The 22,510-nt window shown below is 34.2% G+C and overlaps 5 protein-coding genes across 6 annotated transcripts; 2 read left to right on the top strand and 3 right to left on the bottom strand.

Annotated features, from left to right (window-relative positions):
- Positions 1 to 697: 697 nt before the first annotated feature.
- Positions 698 to 6,157, bottom strand: LOC105649175 (hypothetical protein). Its single transcript, XM_012235750.4, has 13 exons — positions 6,001 to 6,157; positions 5,816 to 5,877; positions 5,482 to 5,559; positions 5,300 to 5,381; positions 5,042 to 5,112; positions 4,817 to 4,918; positions 4,194 to 4,283; positions 3,359 to 3,433; positions 2,955 to 2,987; positions 2,206 to 2,283; positions 1,980 to 2,027; positions 1,596 to 1,708; positions 698 to 998 (listed from the first exon to the last, which is right to left on the bottom strand). The coding sequence occupies exons 1-13, from the start codon at positions 6,053 to 6,055 to the stop codon at positions 977 to 979; spliced, it is 909 nt and encodes a 302-aa protein (XP_012091140.1). The 5' UTR covers positions 6,056 to 6,157; the 3' UTR covers positions 698 to 976.
- A 188-nt stretch (positions 6,158 to 6,345) lies between these two features.
- On the top strand, positions 6,346 to 10,399 carry LOC105649177 (U-box domain-containing protein 62). The gene is made up of 8 exons (XM_012235751.4): positions 6,346 to 7,143; positions 7,248 to 7,506; positions 7,746 to 7,827; positions 8,545 to 8,602; positions 8,774 to 8,862; positions 9,201 to 9,296; positions 9,419 to 9,489; positions 9,948 to 10,399. The coding sequence occupies exons 1-8, from the start codon at positions 6,567 to 6,569 to the stop codon at positions 10,078 to 10,080; spliced, it is 1,365 nt and encodes a 454-aa protein (XP_012091141.1). The 5' UTR covers positions 6,346 to 6,566; the 3' UTR covers positions 10,081 to 10,399.
- A 235-nt stretch (positions 10,400 to 10,634) lies between these two features.
- LOC105649178 (hypothetical protein) lies at positions 10,635 to 14,839 on the bottom strand. 2 transcript variants are annotated; one of them, XM_020685311.3, is made up of 7 exons: positions 14,348 to 14,839; positions 14,140 to 14,242; positions 12,663 to 13,790; positions 12,440 to 12,502; positions 12,128 to 12,348; positions 11,677 to 11,795; positions 10,635 to 11,064 (listed from the first exon to the last, which is right to left on the bottom strand). In XM_020685311.3, exons 1-7 carry the CDS (start codon positions 14,390 to 14,392, stop codon positions 10,953 to 10,955), a joined length of 1,791 nt encoding a protein of 596 aa, XP_020540970.1. In that variant the 5' UTR covers positions 14,393 to 14,839; the 3' UTR covers positions 10,635 to 10,952. The 2 variants fall into 2 exon arrangements, with proteins under 2 accessions (XP_020540970.1, XP_012091142.1); XM_012235752.4 differs by having other exon boundaries at positions 12,663 to 13,799; positions 14,348 to 14,837.
- A 1,357-nt stretch (positions 14,840 to 16,196) lies between these two features.
- On the bottom strand, positions 16,197 to 17,188 carry LOC105649179 (hypothetical protein). Its single transcript, XM_012235753.4, has one exon. The coding sequence runs from the start codon at positions 17,015 to 17,017 to the stop codon at positions 16,367 to 16,369; it is 651 nt and encodes a 216-aa protein (XP_012091143.1). The 5' UTR covers positions 17,018 to 17,188; the 3' UTR covers positions 16,197 to 16,366.
- A 2,161-nt stretch (positions 17,189 to 19,349) lies between these two features.
- CHIL (Chalcone-flavanone isomerase family protein) lies at positions 19,350 to 20,827 on the top strand. The gene is made up of 4 exons (XM_012235827.4): positions 19,350 to 19,489; positions 19,576 to 19,815; positions 20,114 to 20,340; positions 20,523 to 20,827. Coding segments are annotated over exons 1-4 (630 nt in total). The 5' UTR covers positions 19,350 to 19,488; the 3' UTR covers positions 20,685 to 20,827.
- Positions 20,828 to 22,510: the final 1,683 nt, after the last annotated feature.

The following is a 22,510-nucleotide window of genomic DNA, read 5'->3' as shown; positions in this document are numbered from 1 at the left end:
GCAATTAAATTAAAAAATAATAAAAATAGAATTTTATAGGCATTTAATTCTTTCACGTCACTGAAACATCTAAAAGATAAAATATTAAATCTGCTTTGTTCTGGACTGTGGTGGAATTAAAATAAAATATTAAACTTGTAAGTTTTTATTTAGAAAGGATTTATAGTAACAAACCTCTTAATTGAGATTAACAAAATCACATTCTAGGTGGTTGTGATCAAAGAAAAGCAAATTAGTGGATTTTACATTTTCTTTTGTTTGTCAGCAAAAAAATAATTGAGCTAATATTATATATTCAACATGTTTAAGGATTTTATATATATATATAAAAAAAAAAAAAATTTGTAAATGAAAAATTTATCAAAAATTTCCCATTTTCATTAATTATATATTTTCTTGGTCGCTAATTAATTATCATCATTAATTACGAAGTGTTAACTTGCTATAATTAATTTGTCAAAGAAACAGTGGTTTCTCAAGAGGTGTATCGAAATTACATGTACAGTTGCTCCAAGGCACAATCACTAATTCACAATGGAAAATGGGAAGCAAGAATAGGGTGAGTGCTCAGAAACAAACAAGGAAACAACACAAGCATCCATCGCAGACCAGAAAGCTTGCAATTTCTTAAAAAAAAACCAGAAAAGATAATTTTATACTTCATGTATAGATATAGAGACCCTTATTTATAAAGGAATTAAAAAAAAAAATTAAAACTATATCTTCATTCATATCTACAACTCGTCCAAGTCTCACGTTACAAATTAGATGATTTCATTGAAATTAAAAAACTGATATAACTACAAATTATCCAAAAACTGCCTTAAAATTAATACTAATATTTTTTTTTCCATGGTTAAATCATTCCATGCGCTCGAGACTTCGCTTTTATTTTGTACCTAAATGCTAGAAAATTTACCCAACGAGCATGTTGTACGGACACGGGTAGAGGCCATCTCGCTCAAAATGCTGCTGCTTAACACTTGGCTGAATTAAACCTGCAAATTTAATGCCAATGCAAAACAAAGCAGACATCAAAATACTTGCATAATAATAATTTACAAGAAGCAAATAGTCCATATAATTTCAATCAAACAATCATTATAAGCATTCAACAGAGGCAGACATCTGAAAATGATCTAATGCTTTGAAAGGAATTGTTTGTGTTCATGTGCCATCCAGTTATTTGAAAATTTTAGAAAGAAACAACAGTAGCACAGTAACAAAGGTGGATAGTTGCCTTCCAAAAGGAATGACAAAGTCGATGTGCTCTAGATAAATACCATATTAAACTGATCAGAACAATCTGTACAGGGAAAATCATTCCAAAATGCTGTGTTATTCCTGTTCTTTATGGCTTTTCTTTAACCCAGGTGATGGAATATCAAAGTATCTATGTTGCATGAAAAATGAACAAGCAGTTATGAAATTAGAACAATTTTTTTTGGGTACTAAATGTGGGAAGAACATGATGAGGCCAGATAGATAAAAGGAATACTAGGAATTATTCACAAAACAACAATGCAGCATTTGTGTGCATCCACTCTATCAAAAACCCCATATCAACCAAGAAAAAGAACGTTTTGATTTCCAACCTAAGTAAGGGTCTTTGCAGGTCAATACGTGGGGTTTGCAGTGTATCTTCCAACTTATCATTTCCATCTGGTTCACTGATCGTTCGAGAAAAATCTGCAAGCTCCTTAAAGCCCTGCTAGCAAAGAAAGAGAAATCAAGTTTTGAGTTCAAATTAAGTGCACATACTCTGTATTTTATTGCTGCCTAAACATCTTCAATCCAGTAGTCCATTATCTGAGTATATATTAGCTTCATATCGAGGCCACAAGTTGGGTTTCACTGAACCACATCACAGTCAACTGTGCGCACTCACGTGTATGCGCATGCGCACGCACTAACGTGTGTGTGTGTGTGTGTGTGTGTGTGAGAGAGAGAGAGAGAGAGAGAGCTTAGAGGATATATACCAATGTATTTGGGAGCAAACGAGTTTTTCCAGAATGTTTAAGCTGATCCTGCGAGATGTTTAATGCTTTGTTAGGCTGATCAGTTGGGAAGTTATCAATATGGAACTAATCTTGGAGAACAGATCTAACTTATCATATTCCATTTCCTTATTAAAGGATCCTAATCCAACTATCAACAATTTCTTCTACATGCATAGACTGAAAGTGCATGAAATGTTTTTTCTACCTCAAGAGCTTTAGGCATTTTCATTTTTTGGCCACCAACATAATTGCACAGGAACATAACTCCCTCATTTGCAAGATCCTGCAACCAAATCATTGTATCAGTAAATCCCCAAGTGCACAAACAGAAGATCAAACTATAACAACTGCTAATGCGATTGCAAGGAATGCAACACAGGTGATTTATTCGCGCCACAATTCCAAAGGAGATCATTAACATACCAATAAATTGTTAAACAAAACAATGTTTTTTTTTTTTTTTTTTAAAAATCTTGAATACCTTTCAAAAGAAAGCTCCAGTATGAGCAAATATATCGAGTAATATTATGCAGCATATGCAAGCATTTTTAGTTACTAAAGAAAAATAGAAATGAATAACAGTGTTTTGCAACAAAAGTTCCAACAGAGTCGCTTGTTAATACTAAAGTAAGGATGGTCCTGAGGATGATGCTTGAAATAAAAATAATTGCATTCATCAACATTCAAACACCGCATACCAAACTAGTTTTAAAATTAAATGTAAAAAAAAATAAATAAATAAACACATCCCCTCCCCCTGAAAAAAACAAAAGCGAAACTCGAAGAATAAACAAATAAACCATGCAGACCACGGACTTTTCCTCACATATATGTTTCCAATACCAGAACATTTTGTTGAATGCTAGCTACAAAATAAACAAGCATAACAATATAATATTTAGTACAGAAGTAATAATTCTTCTATTTAAGTCAAATAAATATCAAAATTGCTACCTGCTTCTCCTCCAGTGAACATATCTTGTCATCCTGCAAGATGAAGAAAGTAACAATTTACAATCATTTTCAGCAAAAGGAAAAAGGGGCAAAGAAAGAAAAGGAGAAGATGGAATGTGGTCAGACTTCAAGAATGGACCATTATTTAACCCCTTCTTTCTATGCTCTTACAAAAATGAAAATGAACCTATAAGTAGAACATTGGATAATAATCTGAAAAGTTTTCAGTACAATCATTAAAAAAAAAAAAAAAGAAAATAAGTGGAGACCTTTAGTAAAAGGAATCTGTCGATAGAAAAGACATTGGGAGGATTAAGAACATAAAAGACAAGTTAGCAGTGACCACCAACATTAGAAAGCCAAGAAGTTCCCTAACACTTACAAATACTGCTAATTGAACTTACCAAACCAGAAACCAGTCGCTGTAACTGCCACAAGTCTGAGCCAATGTTTTCTATATGGGTAGAAGCCTCATCAACCTGTGTCAAAAGATTGGAGTAAATTAGCATGATAGAACATATAAATTCTAGTTACCTTGCATCCACAATCATAATGCACGTATTTGGAACAGTAATGAGTTAGTGACAAATATAAAATAAATGTTGACCAATTTACAGGGCAAGTCTTTAAGTGGTTCTCACATGGGCACAAGAAAGTTGTATTTTAGCCTATGTTCTGTTTTTCCTCAACTGTTATTTTTTTCAACATGTTCCATGTGCTGCTTAAATTATGACATTAATTATTTTTTATCGTAATGAGTGGTTATCTAGTGGTTGCACTGGGATTCAGTTGTATCAAAGATTTATCATGGAATTAAAGTTTTATCAAGCAGTTTCTTTCAATTGTTTCAGTCCCTTAAACTTCCAGATTGAAGTGCTCTCTCTAACAAGCTCTTGAGGGCAGCCTGGTGCATGAAGCTATGTGTGGGTCAAGGAAGGGTCAGATCCACTTTGTGTCTAAAGTACATAGCCTTACCTTGTAATTTAACAAGAGACTGGTACCATGACTCAAACCTGTAACCTCCAGTCACATGGCGACAACTCTACTATAACCTCTTTAACAAGCTCTTGTTATAATTTCATAATAGGTCATATAGGAAGAAAATCTGAAAATCAAAGAGCTTGGTTCAAGTCTTGAAGGTATTATAAATGCTGCTATTTGGACATCTAACAATTCCAACCTCCCTATCTCTCTCTCACACACAGACACACACACATGGACAGAAAGTTGTCCTCTTACCTTAATTTGAATTTCCCTAGAGAGCTCCTTTTGACTCTCCATTTTATCATCTAAATGTTGTATTCGCTGAGTCAAATGCTTCTTTGCAGCCTGGAAAGAAAGGGAAAAATAAGAACACTGATAAAAAATGCATAAATTCGAGGGAATAAATAACAAGTTTAGTTGTTCACTTTATACACGTAAAAATATGGTTATCCATGTTAGATGATAAAAATTGTAGTGTTCGTATTATATTTGAATATGAATATAATAAGAATCCATTTGCTTTAACATGTTCGCTGTAACAGGTTTGTACATGAGCCTTACTTTTTCAAGGTCCAAAAAGGCAAGTCAACAGAATAACAATTTACAATTTCAAAACCAACAAAAGAGAGCCACCAAAAAAAAACAAAAAGAATTAAAAAAAAATATATATATATATATATATATATATATATATATATATATATATATATATGCATACATCTATAGTCTTGCGTGGTTGTACAAGAAGCTTAGACCAGCCAGTCCTATTTGCAAATGAATTTTTTTTAAAAAATATTATCTTTAAGACATCCTTATAATAACCTAGAAGACTAATCAATTTACAATATATATAAGTTCATCAATCAATTAAGACTTACAGATAGAGCCTCAGTTACTTGCTCCAAATGTTTTGTGAGGTTGGAAACAGCATTTGCCATACTGCGCTTTGTCACATACATAAGATCTGAAAATTTTAGCCCCTGTTTGTCAAAAGACAAAAAATTTAGTCTCATGGAAACTTCTAACCACATCACTGTTTAAAACGTAAGAGTTAATTTTGAAGCATACACTTCATTATACAAACATTGGCATCCATTATTTACCTTCCACCACATGTAACCATAACCTACTGCCCCCACTGCAGCAGCTGGAACTATGAGACCAGTTACATTACCTGCAACAAGCAAATGGAGAAATTATAACCCTACATGAAAGATGATACAAATAGATATAATCCGAAAATTCTTTGTTTGCATCACAAAATGCGTCATGCATGGCCTTTGTTGAGACAGGAATATGCAAATCTTATAAGGGGGAAGAATTTTGAGGAACGAATCAAATAGAAATATGGTAGCAAATACCAATTTGACCAGAATTCCCATTCAGAACAGTTATTTGCCGTGCTGAGGCAAGTTGCCGAACCTCCATAGCCAATCGCTTTACCTGAAAGCAATTTCATAACACCCAAACGCATCAACAACATATATATAGAACTAAAACGGGCTAACTAAATAAATTACTCCTCGATTAAAATAGTGATTACCTGTTGGGCAATGGCATCAGTATAATCAGAATCACCATCTGAATGCTCCTTAGATTTTTCCCAACCTTTCACCAGGGACTGCGAACACAAGCACAGATAATTTAAAATTGTTTGCAACAGAATAAATCAATTTAGTCAAAATCTCTGTTTAGGAGAAACAGGAAAAAAAAATCCAAATAAATTTTTTTAAAAACAACACTCATATTTCCCGCCCTCCCAGCGACCAAACACCAAACACCAGGACGAATTCAAAAACTAGCTATAAATACAGAATATCAATCTGACTGAATCCGTAGCTAACAAACCTAACTACCTAAAACAATAATAACAGTACCTGAAGTTCACCTATCACGTCTGATAATTTACCGTTTTGAAACAGAACAGTACCGGTGTATCCTGTAGACAACAGTATAAGGTCAAAGTGCAAATTAGAGTTTCCATGTCTATATACAAATACATGTATATAGAGTGAGGGCGAGACACAATCGCGTATATAGATAATTGATTGGGCAATAGTACCTGCACCGGCTAGGACAATGATCTTGGAAAGACCGATTCCAGTTTGCATAGCCATGGCTAAGCAGGTGAATCAAGGAACCCTAGTAGAGATCTGCAATTGTAGAGGAAGATAAAAAGTTGAACACTACCATATACCATATATGTGGGAGACAAGAATCCGGTTTCTGTTAGTATTGGGCCGGAAAATTGGGCTTTTGATTCGGACCTAGCTTAGCTTTGTATCCTATTTTGAGAATGCTGACGTGGGAAATAATTGTCAAACACGGGGGCCCACAGTGATGACCTGTTTCCTCGTTTCAATTTAGGTTGGAGTGGCCATTGCCTGAAACAAGAACAACCGCTCACAATTTATTGTCTGCATGTCGGAAATTAAAACGTTGTCGTTTTCTTTCTGCAAACGACATCGTCTCCTACCTTCTCTTTCTCTGTCTCTGTGAAATGAATTTCATTTTTATAATTTCTTTCACTCTCTCTTAAACATACACTCGATTTCACAGCTGAAGCAATTTCATGCCCAATTCGTTAAAATTAGGGTTCCATTTTCATGTAATTTCAGCTCGAAAATTATGTCCGCGGAGGAAATCGCCTTAGTCCCCTCCCAAAACGGCCTAAATTCCCAACTTGTTTTTCAAGACGACCCCTTGCGCTTCAATTGCGGCCCTCCTCAGCGCCGGGTCGGAGGGGATCCGGGCCCCAAAACCACCACCCGAGAACTCTCCGGCTTTATCGACGATAAGCTTTTCTCTTCCCCTAACTCCGCTGCCGCAGCCGCCAACGACCGTTACTTCCCCTCCCACCAGGGTGGCCCTGAATTCCCGCGCAATATGTACCGGGAGAATCGTAGTTGGAACGGGAATGGGACTAGTGGTGATGAATCGGACGGCGAGGACGACGACGACGACGACGACGACGACGATGAGGCCAATGATGATGACATTGACGGTGGAGATGGTGACCATGATAATGTAGAGGGACTGGTTGCTGTTGATAATATTAATTGTAACAATAACAACAATAACAATAGCTGCAAAAGCAATATTAATAACACTACCACTACTACAACTGCTACTACGACAACCAATACTGTTAATGTAGATAAAATGGGAAATGGAATTGGAAAGCCGAAGAACCTTTCTTCTTTCGGTAAGTATAGGTAAATTATCAAATTTAGCTTCTTTCCTTTCCATTTTTGAATTTCTTTTCATTTTGGGTTATTACTAATGGTTTTTTTTATTTTATTTTATCAGTGGGGACTAGTGGGGAAGTGATAGCAGTGAAAGATGGAGGCGGGCATATAGGCCAAACAGGGACTAACGCTGTTACAATAGCAGAACCTGATGGGGAGATGTATTACTCTCAGTATTTGCAGGCAACAGAGGGGGCTGGTAGTGGAGGGAAAGATGTAGGTGTGGAGAATGGTTGCGGTTTTAGTGGAAGAAAGGAAAGTTCGTCATTTTCTATTGAGTCTGGAGAGTCCTTGAGAGCCATTCTATCAGACGCCGTCACGTAAGTACCTGTGATTCGTTTGTGTTGTTTCTGCATGATCAAACTGTACTTTGCATGAAATAGGGATTATATATATATATATATATATATACGAAAGTCGTTAATGATTGATTGATTTCAAGGCGCAGCTTTTATGCTTGGTTGACTTTGATGTGTCTGTTCTTTCTTTTCTAATTGTGAATTTGCAGCTTGTTAGTGTTCTATTTGTATTTTAGATTTATGTTAGCTTTTGGATTCAGGGGAGCTCTAATGGATGATGCAATGATATTGCCATGTGGGCATTCATTTGGAGCTGGTGGAATACAACATGTTATCAGAACGGTCAGTTCTTGGTCAAGGCCATCTTTTTTAAGGATTTGGAATCATTCATTTCAATTAGTTGCTGTGCGAAATTTTATATAATGTGGTCTCCTAAATTTTGTCGTGGATATCAAAGAATCATTTGCTAATTGTTGATAAAGTGTAATGTATTACAAAATATGAAAATAGCAAATTCAACTATGAATGTTGCTGGTTATTCTTCACTCAGTATACTTGATGCAGCTAATTGGAGAAAATCTGTTATCATTTTATTTTAACCAACTAACCAAATAATATGTAATTACACCTGTGTGCGCACGCACACACGAAATTCTACCTAGTTTTCCATGTCAAAGAGGTGCAGTTACTGATATATCATGAGTTTTTGCTGTTATTACTATTGTTAATGCTAAGCGATTTGAGTTGCCTGTTTTTCTGCCTTATAGACCTAGCCATTCCCTGTAATTTGGATTAATATTTGTTATGTGGGAGAAGCTTGCTTGAATGAATTGTCTTGTCACTGTTGAGTTGACTATTTAATTTTTACACGTTTTACAGATGATATGCATGTGCAGTTGCAATGTTTCTTTTAGTAGTCTGTGGCTATTGTTTCAATTTTTTTGAATGATTATACACTGTATTAACTCTCTCTGTTTGCGGTTGCACTTTTCAATGTCCTTACCATTATTTGAGACATGATTTTTATTTCTTCTTTTATATTTTGCCATTCAATTTCAGAAGGCTTGCTATACTTGTTCACAATCAATTTCTGAAGATGCAATAGCTCCTAACCTCTGTAAGTATAATTTTGTTATCCTAGTAATTCACTTTAACATCAAAAGATTTGATGAAATCATCCTCAGAAAATTAGCAGTTTCTTTCTATTAAGAGCAGTGACTTGAATAAGGAATTGTTGTATTACAGTTCCTAATTCCCTAGCTGTATTCTTTTGATTGTATGTGAACAGCTCTCCGAGCTGCCGTACAGGCATTCCGCCGGGAAGAGGAGTTACAATTTTATCGCTCATCCAAACGAAGGAGAGAGAGGTTTGACCAGGTATGTCTTCACCATGCCTTGGATTCTTCTAACGATATAACTCTTTTAGAAGACTTGAATACTAGCATGTGTCAAGAGGTATACATAAAGGAAATAATAACTGAATAGCCAATTTATGTGGTTAATCCTGGCAAGTAGACCAAACTGTTTCTTACGTTTCTTGTAGCTTATTTTACTATTTCTTGTGAACCCCTGCTAACCAGTTACTGTTTTGTAGTATTCTCAAATGACATATCTATTTTGTTATTTAATATTTGCTTCCTTGCTTCATGTTTTGGCCTTGCACCATCTGTTTTAATTTCTTATGCTTTCTCTTAAAACTCTCTTTTTTTATGCAGGATAAAGGTGTTTATGGTGATTCAACTGCAACAGATACCCCAAGGGGTCGGGGTGTGCAGTTCCCTTTCGCTGTAACAGACCGGGTTATTATAAAGGTTTCCTTTCCTCCTAGCAAACTTTTGAAGTTTCAATTGTAGCTTCATCTTTATTTATTTTCACCTTTTTCATGAATTTTTTTGGTTAATTGAAATTGATGCTAACAGAGCATATGAATCAGGGAAACAAGAGGACGCCACAACGGTTTGTTGGGCGTGAGGCTGTTGTGACAACTCAGTGCTTAAATGGATGGTTCGTTCACTTGCTTGCACTGTCTTCTTTTCATTATACTTTATAGCAAATTTTAAGGTTTTGACATGTTGTCCAAACAGACCAAAACAAATAGAGCTTATGTCAATTGCTTTCATTCACTAATCAATGCATTCATCTTGTGTTATTCTTATGCAGTGGTTTTTCTTTTTCTTGGTTTACATTTTTTGATTCCTCGAGAGGAGGATAACTAATCCTCCAACTTGCTCTTCCTTCTTACCTTTAAAATCCTCTTTTTATCAAAAAGATGTGCATGCAGATATCTGTGGATGTGAAATCTATTGCAATAAGTTAGTTCTGAGAATCAATTTTAGGATCTCTATGGACATCTGTTCGGTAGAATTAGAATTATCAATTGAGAGTTCTGTTATGTGGCCTGTCGTTTGCACTTGTAAAAACCTAAGTGGTTGTTTCTTGACTGATGCACAAGTCTTGTGCAGGTATGTGGTGAAGACATTGGATAATGCAGAGAGTGTAAAATTGCAGTATCGTTCTCTGGCCAAAGTTTCAGAAGATCCAACCAAAGCAATGTCAAGCAAGCTGCCCCCAATTGGCACTAGTCTTTATACTTAATGAGGCGGTAATTTGTTACCAAATTCCCACGTTTCACACACTTAATCTAACTTATAGTTTACAGCTTTCTTGTTTGTACCCTTTCTATATTGTATTCTTACAGGCAAATATCTGAAGGCCTTGTAAATTATAGAAGCCCTGTTACAGTTAATCTCAGGAACCCAGGAATGTGATTTTGAGATGTCAACAATATGTAGTCATTTTTGTTTTATATAGCATTGCAGTCATCTTTGTATTTTTTTTCGTTTATGCATACAATTGTCCTGTAACCAATTTTTGTTTATAGTATCATGAGTGCTGGCCATTTCATTTTTTTCAAGTTGCACTAGGTTATATATATATATATATATGCACGCGTCGCGCGAATGTTTAATTGTGAAGATATGACATTTAGTATTTAATATTTTTTTTGCCCTCAATTAATGGTTCTGTAGTATTCAAAATTCCAATATGTACATACATCTAATATTTGATGATCTGGGAAAGTATTGACTTGTAAAAAATTATGAAAGAAGGAAAAAGGAAAGAAAGGCCGGTGATCCATAATCAGTCAATAACAAAATTATGAATCATGTTACATTCATTATCAAAACAAGAGAAACAGTACATCAAGGAACCTGAAAAGTCAGATCCTACCCCTGTTCTGTTTATGCAACTAACAGTACTAACAATCAGATTATACCTCTAATCTGATAATGCTGAAAAATAAATTTCAAACGAAAGAAGTTAACAGAGTTCTGCTCTAACGTTACAATTTGCAAAGTTGCAGAGCCTTGTAATAGTAAACACCTAATCATTAGTTTGCTAAATGTACTCGGGCATTTCATCAGGACAAGATGAATTGAAGGGGGAAAAAAGTATTGTTAACAAGATCAGAAGCAAGATACATTCTCCTTTGACATCAAAAAGCTGCAGGTTGAATAGATGGAAGCTGCAGCTGCTCTAACTGCTAATTCTCTCTCAGAGCTGTCTGCTTTCCCAATTCTGCACCACAATTTTTGTAAAATAACTTGCAGAATAATCCACCGCACAGGAAGGCCCAAATGAGGGAGAAATTAACAATGAAAATGCATCGTTTTTTGTGTTGTTTCATTATCAAAGAAATTAATCATAGGCCTTGTAATGCATGTGCACAAGAAAAACAAAAACTTGGTCTATCGTGAATCTCAACATGTCTAAGATGAGAATTAAAGTTTCTTCACCAAATCATTTGCCCTGCTCTCAACAATGGTGTCAATGTCAAGAAGTCTTGTGTTTGATATGTTTACTTCCTTCCATGCAATAAACCTCTTAAAGCCAGGGCAAATGAAAATTAACATAACTTTCCTACTATATAAGGGTAAAGGGCCATAAATGATTTTCTCTCTTATTTATGCCATATCAAGATAAATGCCTAATTGATCATAGTTCTTTTCCCAATGAATAACTACAATATCTCTATAGCATCGAACAGAATTTGAAGGACTTGAAACATGTGGTTCATATGCAATTTATGAATTTAAACTGTTAGGGCAGATTCGACCACCACCGCCATTGATTGACAATGGCATCAACAACCAACCTATAGAGCAATTTTCAGCTTGTTAAAAGCTTTACCTAGTGTAATTTTCTGATGTTTCTTGATGTTGGAAACCAAAAATTGTGTTCCACTGGAAACCTTGCAGCCCATGATCACAGTGCAATTGCATTTCCTTTACCTGGTTCAATGAATTTTCCTGCAATTCAAACCACAAGAGTTAGAGATTTAATGGCTGAGATTGTAAAACAAATTTTTACTTTAGGAAATTCTGTGCAGAGCATTATCTAGAGAAAAAAAAAAAAAAAAGAAGCTTATTTTAACATGAGATTTGCAGAAATATTTTTGAAAAATCATTACCATTAATAAGTACAGTATAGAAAAACTAAAACAAACAATTGTAAATGGATGAAAAAACCACTTGGGTGAGACTGTATTCCTGATCCTCTTCAAGAGAATACAAAATATTTTGGTAAAAACCTATAGTTTTATTCCTTGAAGATATGATGGAGAACAGAATAATCTTCTCACAAGTTGTTTCTCTTCTTCAGAAAGTGCTTTATCCATCTGATCAAACAATGTGCTCCATCTTGCCTGATGCATGGCAGATATTGCATCACTAGTCAATCCATCAGAGGAAGTTCTCATAATATAAGGATCATTCTCTTGATTAGATGAGAATTCTTTTGATATTAAAAAAGGTAACTCCGTGGTAATTACAGCTCGAACTCTCTTCTTACTACGCCGCAAAGCTGCAAGTACAGAACACAGTTTATTACCAGGATAATTTACCATGTAGTCTTCCCTGCACAATCAGAATTTATTCAAAAAATAGACCACTACCTGAGAGGCGTCCTTTAATGTCTTGATGAAGAAGCTCTAGCCATTGGGAAGCAACACTAGCAGCTGAAATTTCAATATGAAGTTAAAAAGTGACGCCCAAATAGTTTCAAATTTTAGAATTCATTAATATAGCACATTTTCAGCAAATTATTGCTAAGCTGCCCCATTTTATTCGAACATAGAACTGCATATATTAAATTACAGATACCCTTGAAGTACACACCTTTTACAGACAAAGAAGAAATGCTAGTGACATTTGTTGATTCTTCATTAGAAAAAGTGCTAGATTCCTCGGACGCCTTGGTTGATGTTGATAATTTCAGTGCTAATGTATCATCCTCGGTGACAGCAGTGGAGTGTGAAACAGAATTTCTACCACATATCCTATTTACTGCACTGGAGTCACCTTCTCCACCTAATATATGGAACTCTCCTGTGTGTTTGCTGCCCGATAAAATAGTTGAACCCCCATTTCCTTGAGAAAAACTGAGTCGATGTATTCCTGAATCACCACCACTACTTATTTCTTTAGTTTCGGTTTTTAGATGGCTATCTTGTTTGGCTTCAGTGCAATTATTTTCTTGTTTTTCAGACCTCACTAAGGCCTCTATTATGGAATGGACCTGTTTTCTGTTTCTCACGTGATTTATAATACCAGGGTTCAATCCATTTAAGAGTCCACTTGGAGCAGCTATCTTTGTGAACCTATCAACTTGTTCTTTCTTAGCAAGCTCCATCTTTTTCTTAAGAACATCATTCTTGCTTTTTCTCCCACGTTGCTTTGGCATTGGTATCCCTCCATGTGAAGATGAGATTAAACCACTTTGAAACGAAATGCCCCCCTGAGAAGATGAGAGAAAACCATTTTGTTTCATCTCCTTCCAGACTTTCAATGGATCTTTCCCCTCCGCTGGACCAGTAGTACTCCCACACTCCGAAGCATCCCCTCTTGACTTCATCTGATCATGATTTTTTGAAGTAGATAATAACTCCTGGTTCATGGAGCTTGTAACATCTTCTGCGTTGAGATCCAACCCAATCCCTCGAGAGGTTACACGTTTATAATCATGTTCCCTATTATGCTGCTTAAGCAAGGATACTTTGTTGCAAGCCTCAGTACCCTCTGGACTTCCGTGGCCAGCTGAACTATCAGCAACATAAGCTTCAGAATTGAGATCCAGTGGTCTAGTGGCAGGATTGACCTCAACTGATAAAACGGTTCTTGATGTTCTTCCCAGTTCAGAAGCATCAGGATCCAAGGTTATTGGCACACTGGTAATTTGAGACATCTCTTCACCAAACTGTAATTGATCATTGGCTTCTTCCTCTTTCGAATGATGGGTACTGATTTCTGAATGAACTGTAAAGCATCAAAATTAATTTCAAAAAGAAATAATGATAAGCTTCAACAAATTCCTGAACATGGCTAATAAATTGCATCCCAACTGTGAATAAGGTTCACTGAGTGAGGTCTAACTATGACATGATTAAGGCTGCACATTAAGAAAGAAAACAAAAACTGAAGGAATTGGAGGACAAGTGCAATTTTCCAAAATAGAAAATGTATAAAGGTAGTCTTTTGGAAATGAAAAACCAGAAAGAATTTGTAATTCTATTATTATTTTTTAAGATTCCAAATTCGTTAAACAGCACTCAATAACATCAGGAAAATTGATAACTTAAACGAAAAAAAATATTACCTTCAGACCTCAACACGGAATGAAGATCTCGCATTTTAATCCGCTTAGGAGCACTTTCTTGTTTCTCTCCCAATTCACCACTACTTCGCTTCTCTCCAATCTCCTAAAAGAAGCAAAATTTATAAATAAAAAAAAAAAAAAAAAACGACAGTGTCATAAAATGGAATTGGAACAAAAACACAAAACACCGGATTCTCTCATAGCCAACCTTAGAATCCGATCCTGGCAACCCTAGATCACCTTCACTCTTCATTGTCTTAGAAAACCCAGTTCAAGTCCGAGACTTTTTTCGCACCTAACCAAACCCTTAAACAAAAAGCATTCAAACAGTCTTGAAACCCAGTTCAAACTACAGATTTTTAGCAATAATCCATGAATGAAAAAGGAACAAAAATAATGAAATGAAGAAAAGTATTAATCAATCTAGAATCTTTTTTCAAATGGATATCTGGAATTGAAAATTTAAATAGGACAGTTAGGGTTTTGAAAAGAGTGGAGCAGATCTGCAATTGAAATATATTTTTGATTTGAACAGCAGAGAAAAGGAGGAGAGAGCGCGCCTCGCATAGAGCAATGGCAATGGGGTTTATTTTAAAAAGAAGCAAACGTGAATCGAGTTTGGTTTCAAATTCAAATACGAGCTTGGAGGGATTTCGGCTTGGGCCCAAAATTCGCGCACTTGCTGCTACCCGCTCCTTCTTATGCCATCATTTGCTCGATTTCCCTATTTCTCTCTTCTCTTGCTTTGCCTCTAAGGCTAAGCTCTTACTAATTATTATTCACTAATCACTATTAATTATATATCTCAAAAAATGATTATGTGAAAAATAGGTATTATAATTTGAATGAAAAATGATATTATTTTTTGTTATTTACATTATTGTGAAATAAATTTTTTTTTCTTGACTATAAAAGGTTTTACTTATTTATTAGATATTCACTCAAATCTATCTTGAATAAAATATGCATGAATTTTAATAAAATTTTATTTGTCTCGTAATTATTTTTAGAATTAACTTGTATTAGTTCGGTTTTATATGAATATATTTTTATAATAATCAAATATGGAATCAAATGATATAGATCCAAACCGAATTAAATTGATTTGAATTTAATTATTTTAAACCAAGTTTGAGTCTAAAAATAAATTCGGTTACTTATATATGTTATAAGACTAAATGGTTTTATATATTTAAACTGATTACTAATCTAAATTTTAAAATAACTATTTGAATGAATTGATTTGATTTGATTATCAATTAGAAACCGAGAATTGACGCCTATGCTCATTGAAACTACCCCTAATTGTAGACCTATTCAAGGCTTGAGGCCCAAGCCTACACAGGTACTCTTTTATTTGGGCCTTAAGGGGGCTCAAGCGTCCATGGGTCGAGTTGCTATAAATGTCGAGTTACAAACCATGTGCTTAAATTTTTTATTTTTCTGAAAGAACGTAGTCAAGTCAAAGCATATGGAAAAGATGTTTCAAAATATTTATATCAAGCAGAATTTTAGTTTTACTCTTTTCGAGCGAGATCAATCAGGTTGGTTCAGGTTTTATAGGAACTTAGGTGAATCAAAAAGGATTTTAAAAGTGAATTTACAAATTTCGAGTCTAGTCAAATTGTTTGTAATATCTCCTTAAAGTAGTTTAAATTTAAAGAAAAAAACTTAATTGGGTACAAATGGTTTCAGATTTATGAGTCAGAAACGAGGTTAAAGAAGTTGAATCAAATAAAAAGTCACCACCTTTTTAACTGGGATTATTGATATATGTAGGAGGCATGTAAATCAATATATGAAGAAGTTTGAAAAAACTCGAAATGGTATTGAGCTTGAAAACTCCTTGAATCTTATCGAACTTGAACCTCATAGCTCAAAAATTTCAAGTTGAATTTGAATTTCAAGTTGAGTTCGAGTAAACTTTCAAAAATTATATTGAGTTTTGAGTCTGAGAGGCTGGAGCTTCGAGCCTTCGCAACCTAGATATATGAAATCATCTTCCCCGTCCTCAATGAAATGAGAAATGGTAAAAGGGAAAAGAAATTGAAGAAAGATTAAGAGAAGCCATGCAATTAGAGTTGTTGATTGATCAAACAATCTCTTTATTACACATATCAATGTCATGTACAGAAACCAATTTAATCACATTGGCAATGGTTTGTTCCAAGTAAGTGATCAATCATTGACCAATCAATCAATCAATCAAGTAATAAAATGAAAATGATCATTGGCCTTCCAGCAACCAAAAATTCTTAAGCTGAGACCTTGTACTTTCCCTAAAACTCTTCACCTTCATCAAGCAGAAATGGGTGCAAAAAGCCCCTAAACCTGACCCAACTCTACTTGTCTTCAACAAGTAACAAACAGGTCCACAATCCACTCCTTTCCCTTGCACAACTATTCCCCATGCTCTCGTTGTGATTTCCTCTGGATCTTCTTCATCTAATTGCTCCACGAATATAACTCCTTCTGGCAATGGCGTCTCTCTTTTCCCCCATTTTTCCTTCACCGTACTCCATGTTTCCTCTTCTACCGCTTTTTCCGTCTTCAACGCTGTAGTTTCGCCTTTATCGTAAACCTGAACCAACAACGGCGCTTCTCTTAAATTCTTCACTATCTCCACCACCGAATCTTTCATCCACTCGTCCAGCTTTTCATATACAACCGCTGCATTCGCAGCTGCCGAATCGGAGGTGCTGATCATATTTTCATTCTTTTTTATTGTCATTGCAGCTTTCATCCTCCATCGTTTCAATTTCGAAGAATCAGAACCGGCGGAGATCGCGACGGAGCAGGGGCCAACAGGAGAATTTTCCGGTCCCCGGAGATTCAAAAAATGACAGTTTCCTTGACAGCGAATTCCGACGGAGGCCATCTAATCACACGGCAGCAGGAAGAGGGCGCAATTGGAGAAATAAATGCGAAGGAATTACGTCGGAGAAGGAAGGAAGCGAGAAAGAGAGGATATTTGGACGGTCAATATTGGGGAAAGCGTGGAAGGGAGTTTTCGGGTTTGAATTTCCACTTCGGCGTGTATTTAAGGAGCTTGTCCTCTATATAATAACGTTTGGTCCATCAATTTCCAACGCAGAATCTAATCCTCTACGCTTGGAACTTCCTGCAATCGCCCAGCTTGCCAACGAGGCTCGTGCAAAATGACCGCTTTGCCCCTTAAACTTGAAGTCAATATTCGAAGCGACCCAAAATGACCATTTTTGCCAAATGCATAATAATTTATTAAGATAATTAAACAATATTTTTTATTTAGTTTTTTTTAAATACTTCTATATTAATAATTGTATTAAAAATATAGACGTACATTAAACATGAATATATTAATAAATTATCTTTGAAAAAGAAAATAATAGAATTATATTTTAAAACAAATGAAAAAGAGAATAATAGAATTATATTTTTTGAGAAAGACAATCTAATGAAACATATTTATGTTTTATATGAAATGGAAAAGAAAATTATATGCATTAATCATAAAAAGATGCTAGCATTTTCTAGTTAAAAGTTTGTTGATTACAAGTGTTGCTTATAATCCAACGGTGGCCAGCAGTTGATTGTAATTGTTGCTTCCTATATATAATCTCATGCGATAAAATCCGAAGTCCAGGAGGTCAGCAACAAACAGCGATTGGCTAACGTAGGTGCGATTCTAATCGCGTGGTTCACGTGCGATCTGGGAATAGAATTGCGTGAGGGATTTAATCAGAACCGTGGATAATGAGGAAAGCAAGTGTAACGTGGAGAATGTGGTGCGTAGTGCATAAATTGACTGAAGCACGTGGAGGCACGCACTTATTGTACGCAGCAGAAACAAAGCACACGCTCAGCATGTCCAAAAACTACACCCATTTAATGCATGACACGCGAAATCCTAGTCATCAATGCTGATGTGGCAACGTTAACATCGGGAAATTTCTATTTTTTGCACTTTCTATATAGTATAATAGTAATATTACCATTCGTTGACTGAAAGGTCCAACGGAAATATATATATATGTCCACCACATAATTCCAAATTTCGCAGGCCGTTGGAAGAGAAATGGGCTTAAGACCATCCGTCTTCAAATAAAAGGCCCAGACATTTTTCGTGTGAGCACAGTTTCAAGCCCAAAATTGAACCAAATTGTAGCATTGCAGGATTGGGATAATTATTTTAGAAATTCGGTTATTGATTGTTGTGAATATCAAAAACCCGTTTAGTTTCTATTTTAGAAATTTATTTTCCAACTTAAAAAATAGCTTTGGTTTGGAATAATTGAATTCAAAATGAATCAATTTGGTTTGATTCAATTTATGTATCATTTTTTTCAACACAATAAAATACATTTGATTATATCAAAATTGAGCTAATCTAGTTTAATTGGATTCAATTAACCGAATATTCACCTTTAGATCATGTTCGACAAAATTAGTTATTTTAATAATTGTTAGATATTATCGTTTCATTAAAATTTAAATGATGTAACGTTTCATAATCCGTTCTCTTTAATTTTATGTTAATATAAATATTGTATCATCGAACATTGAAATAACATAAAAAAATCAAGATACTAAACTACGAAAGAATATATACACCGAGACGAGTATTTTGCTGGTTTGATTCAAATAAAAAAATACTAAATTTTTTATAAAATGAAATTCAATTAATTTAATGTTTGAATTTTGACATAATTTTTAATTTTGACATAAATGGAATGGGTAGGTAAAATGAACGGTAGCTATTTAGCTACGCAACCAATTGGCCAACCACGCGGGTTGCCGAATGGTCTTTGAAACCATTTCTATTACTTAATATTCATAAATGCTCCATTTATTCTTCATCTGTCTTCTGTTTCTATATGCCCAATTAACATTATTCTTTTGACATTACAAAATAGTTATTTTTCATGGACTAATTTAAAACTCCTGCTCAATCAATTTATTCAATAAAAAAGTTTCCTTTTCAATTCTCTTTCTAAATCAAACTCGATCGTAAATCATTTTTCGAATTTAAGAAATTCACAAAGTTATATGAAATAAATTTATTCTCACTAAATATTATGAAATTAGGAAGGACATGAACGAAATAATGTGGAAAATTGAGATTTATATTGAAAATTAATTTGAAGAGTTCAAAAATAGAAGTAAAGTTGGAGAAAATGAGGTGAATCACAAGCTCCCCAACTTCCACTACCTACCACCATCACCATCACCATCAACTATATAACAAAGTTAGAAAGTTAGATAAGCACACTCTTAAATATCAATCATCTCTTTACTTCAATATCTGAAAATTGAAAGAAAATTTCTCTTCACAACTCCTTTCTATCCCCAAAACAAAGGCCTAATAACAGTAAGATCTCTAATTATTGAAGCTTTTCAATTCCTTTTACCAAAAATTTATGTTTTTTGGTGTTTTTTTTTTTTTTTTTTTTGCAGTGGGTACTGAAGTGGTTTTGGTAGATGAAGTCCCTTTCCCCTCAAAGATCACAACCACTAAGCCTTTATCTCTGCTTGGTCATGGAATTACAGACATTGAAATTCACTTTCTTCAAATTAAGTTCACAGCCATTGGAGTTTACTTGGACCCTGAAATTGTAGGCCATTTGCAACAATGGAAGGGAAAACCAGGAAATCACCTTGCAGAAGATGATGATTTCTTTGAAGCTCTAATTGCTGGTACTTATATTATCATTTTGGATACTTATGCAAGGTGTACGGAACGTGTACATTTTAACGGTTTACTGTAAATCTGACTAACCTCCACATTCCTCGAAGGGAAAGGCGCTGGCCTGAGGAGTTTGATTAGCGTAGGATTGAACCCATCATCTAAATCATGGTGATCAATCCTGCAAATGCTCTTCGCTGTTGAGCTACCTTGTTATTATTATTATTATTAGTTAATTAATTAAGCATGAACTTCAAATTTAAATTACTCTAAAGGTATACTTATGGAGTTAATTAATTAATTGGTCAGCTCCTGTGGAGAAGTTCCTTAGAGTTGTGGTGATTAAGGAAATTAAAGGATCACAATATGGAGTGCAGCTAGAGAGTGCTGTGAGAGACAGATTGGCGGCAGATGATAAATATGAAGAAGAGGAAGAAGAAGCTTTAGAGAAAGTTGTTGAATTTTTCCAGTCTAAGTACTTCAAGAAAGACTCCATTATCACTTTCCATTTTCCTGCTACCTCACCTACTGCTGAGGTAAAATTTACATGATAAAACACAGTTTTTTCTTCTTTTTCTTCTATAACCATCTGTGTCCGAAACCCACTAAGCTCTAACTATGTCGGGTTCGAGTTCTGGAGAGTTTTTTAGTTGTGCTGTGTTATAAAATTGGAAAACTACTAATGATTAAAAATCTTTCCATGTTTTAATAAGAACAGATTGCATTTAGCACAGAAGGGAAAGAGGAATCAAAGCTGAAGGTGGAGAATGCAAATGTTGTGGAGATGATAAAGAAATGGTATTTGGGAGGAACAAGGGGTGTGTCTGCTACAACTATAACCTCCTTGGCTAATACACTTTCTGCAGAGTTGTCTAAATGAAAATAGTCTGCTCAATAATGGGATTTTGAGGTTTTTTTTTCTGAATTTTGTATGCTTTGGACCAATCAAATTTGTAACTTTTCCTTGTTATGCTTCTGGTTTTTCGCAATAAAAGATTTCATGCACATGCCCTTTAAGTTTTCTATCTGCTCACCGACTTGCGAATAGATCTAAGTTCCAATCCCCTTCCCGATGATAATAAAAAAAGAGTTTTCAATCTTTCTTTATGGATTGGGCTCTAATATTAAACTACATAGTGAAAATGGATATTACTATTTTGGCCCATTTAGAAAAAAAAAAAGGATGCAATTACAACCCTAGTAAGAAGGCAAGATTGGCCCATTTCATTCCAAAGGAAAAACTATGAACAATGAAAGATTGATTCCTTCCATATCTTCATATAAGATTCAATAATAAGAAAAGAGGAAATTTCTTATCTTATCTTAATTTCTCCTTTCTCTTTTGAACAAAAAAGATAAAGTAAAATATATGAGAGAATCTCCCCTTTTGATGGTGTTTGAAAAGAAAGAAAAAAGTTTGAAATTGGAAGTAAGGTTCCACATGCTAAACCCATAAATGAACTTTACATATTTTTGCATTTTGCTTATTTCTTGTATAAAAAAAAAAAATCTCATTATCATATTATTTTAGCTTTCTAACACATTTGGGTGTTGGTATTAGAGGTAAAAATATAATTTTCTTTTATCAAGTTATTATTAATTATTCCTTTTAATTTATTAGTGAGAAAATTTTTTTTTATTCCAATCTTTTCAAATCAAGAAAAGAAAAACTCTAAGGATGGATGGACATTGATCAATAGGCATAGAAAAGGGTGGTCCAATGATGAATGATGCTAAATATAAAGTCCTAATCACAATAGTTAGTGCAATGAATGAAATTTCTTAATCATGGACCTACTAGATCCCACAAAAGATTATAAAAACAATAATAAAAATATAAAGAAATAGAAGAAAGTAAAGAAATGAGTTTGAGATTCCATTCTTTAAGCAACAAAATCATGATTCCATATGCTTCTTCTCTAAAATGCCCATCAAATCAAACAGGAAAAAAAGTGGACTAAATTCTATAAGCTTCCTTATCTTAATGAATTAAAGAATTCCTTAATATATATATTTATGCTTCTTTGCTTTGATTTTTTTTTTCTATATTTAAAGTTTATTTCGCAAAATTAACCATTTTAATATCCATTAGCTATTTTAATCATGTTTAGCTATTAGCTGTTTAAATAGTTTTTCACTAAACGCTAAATTCTAAACGTTATATGAATTAACATTTTATAAAATACTACATTAATCTCTAAAAAGTCGTTTGAATAGTTTTTCACTAAACGCTAAAATCTAAACGTTACATGAGTTAACATTTTATAAAATACTATATTAATCTCTAAAAGTTAATTCAAACACTATATTACACTAAAAACTATTTTAAAAAAAAAATTGTTGCAGAACACAACTTTACTTCGAACTCTCGTGTTATTTTCAATACTAGAAAGGGTAAAGAAATAGTTTAAATACTATATGGCATGTGGAAGCCAGAATAATTTCTAGTGACATGACTTGCTTGATTTGAACTAAGGCCATTACTTTCAACTTATTAATTTGTGCTTATCCTTTCAAATCTTGTGACTTGGAAATCATTCTTAATGGTTATTAGACTCCATTATTACTTACCATGGTTAGAGCTTAACCCATATAGTTATTTTTTTTATTTTATTCTTTTGTGTAAAATATTCAAATTAATTTAATGTGGGTTTCATACTAAAAGGAAGCATATTTACTGTTATTTGCAGAAATTTCTAATTGCCT

The sequence above is a fragment of the Jatropha curcas genome, chromosome 6, assembly GCF_041381405.1.
Source record: "Jatropha curcas cultivar XTBG-Jc1 chromosome 6, XTBG_Jcur_1.0, whole genome shotgun sequence".
NCBI classification, from domain to species: domain Eukaryota; kingdom Viridiplantae; phylum Streptophyta; class Magnoliopsida; order Malpighiales; family Euphorbiaceae; genus Jatropha; species Jatropha curcas.
The sequence above is the reverse complement of the archived record's forward strand: the minus strand, read 5'-3'. Positions and strand labels throughout refer to the sequence as shown.

Bases quoted from the DNA above. Each gene is read 5' to 3' on its own strand.
- CHIL (XM_012235827.4), top strand. The intron at 19,816-20,113 runs GTACTTATATTA...TTAATTGGTCAG, and splicing joins CTTTGAAGCTCTAATTGCTG to CTCCTGTGGAGAAGTTCCTT. The intron at 20,341-20,522 runs GTAAAATTTACA...TAATAAGAACAG, and splicing joins CTACCTCACCTACTGCTGAG to ATTGCATTTAGCACAGAAGG.
- LOC105649178 (XM_012235752.4), bottom strand. From the start codon at position 14,392: ATGAAGAGTGAAGGTGATCTAGGGTTGCCAGGATCGGATTCTAAG. The intron at 13,800-14,139 runs GTAATATTTTTT...GATGCTTTACAG, and splicing joins TTCCGTGTTGAGGTCTGAAG to TTCATTCAGAAATCAGTACC. The intron at 11,796-12,127 runs GTGAGAAGATTA...TTTGAATTGCAG, and splicing joins CTGAAGAAGAGAAACAACTT to GAAAATTCATTGAACCAGGT.
- LOC105649179 (XM_012235753.4), bottom strand. From the start codon at position 17,017: ATGGCCTCCGTCGGAATTCGCTGTCAAGGAAACTGTCATTTTTTGAAT.
- LOC105649175 (XM_012235750.4), bottom strand. From the start codon at position 6,055: ATGGCTATGCAAACTGGAATCGGTCTTTCCAAGATCATTGTCCTAGCC. The intron at 5,382-5,481 runs GTAATCACTATT...AATTGCTTTCAG, and splicing joins CTGATGCCATTGCCCAACAG to GTAAAGCGATTGGCTATGGA. The intron at 2,028-2,205 runs GTAGAAAAAACA...AACATCTCGCAG, and splicing joins AAATGCCTAAAGCTCTTGAG to GATCAGCTTAAACATTCTGG.
- LOC105649177 (XM_012235751.4), top strand. From the start codon at position 6,567: ATGTCCGCGGAGGAAATCGCCTTAGTCCCCTCCCAAAACGGCCTAAAT. The intron at 7,828-8,544 runs GTCAGTTCTTGG...ATTCAATTTCAG, and splicing joins TACAACATGTTATCAGAACG to AAGGCTTGCTATACTTGTTC. The intron at 8,603-8,773 runs GTAAGTATAATT...GTATGTGAACAG, and splicing joins TGCAATAGCTCCTAACCTCT to CTCTCCGAGCTGCCGTACAG.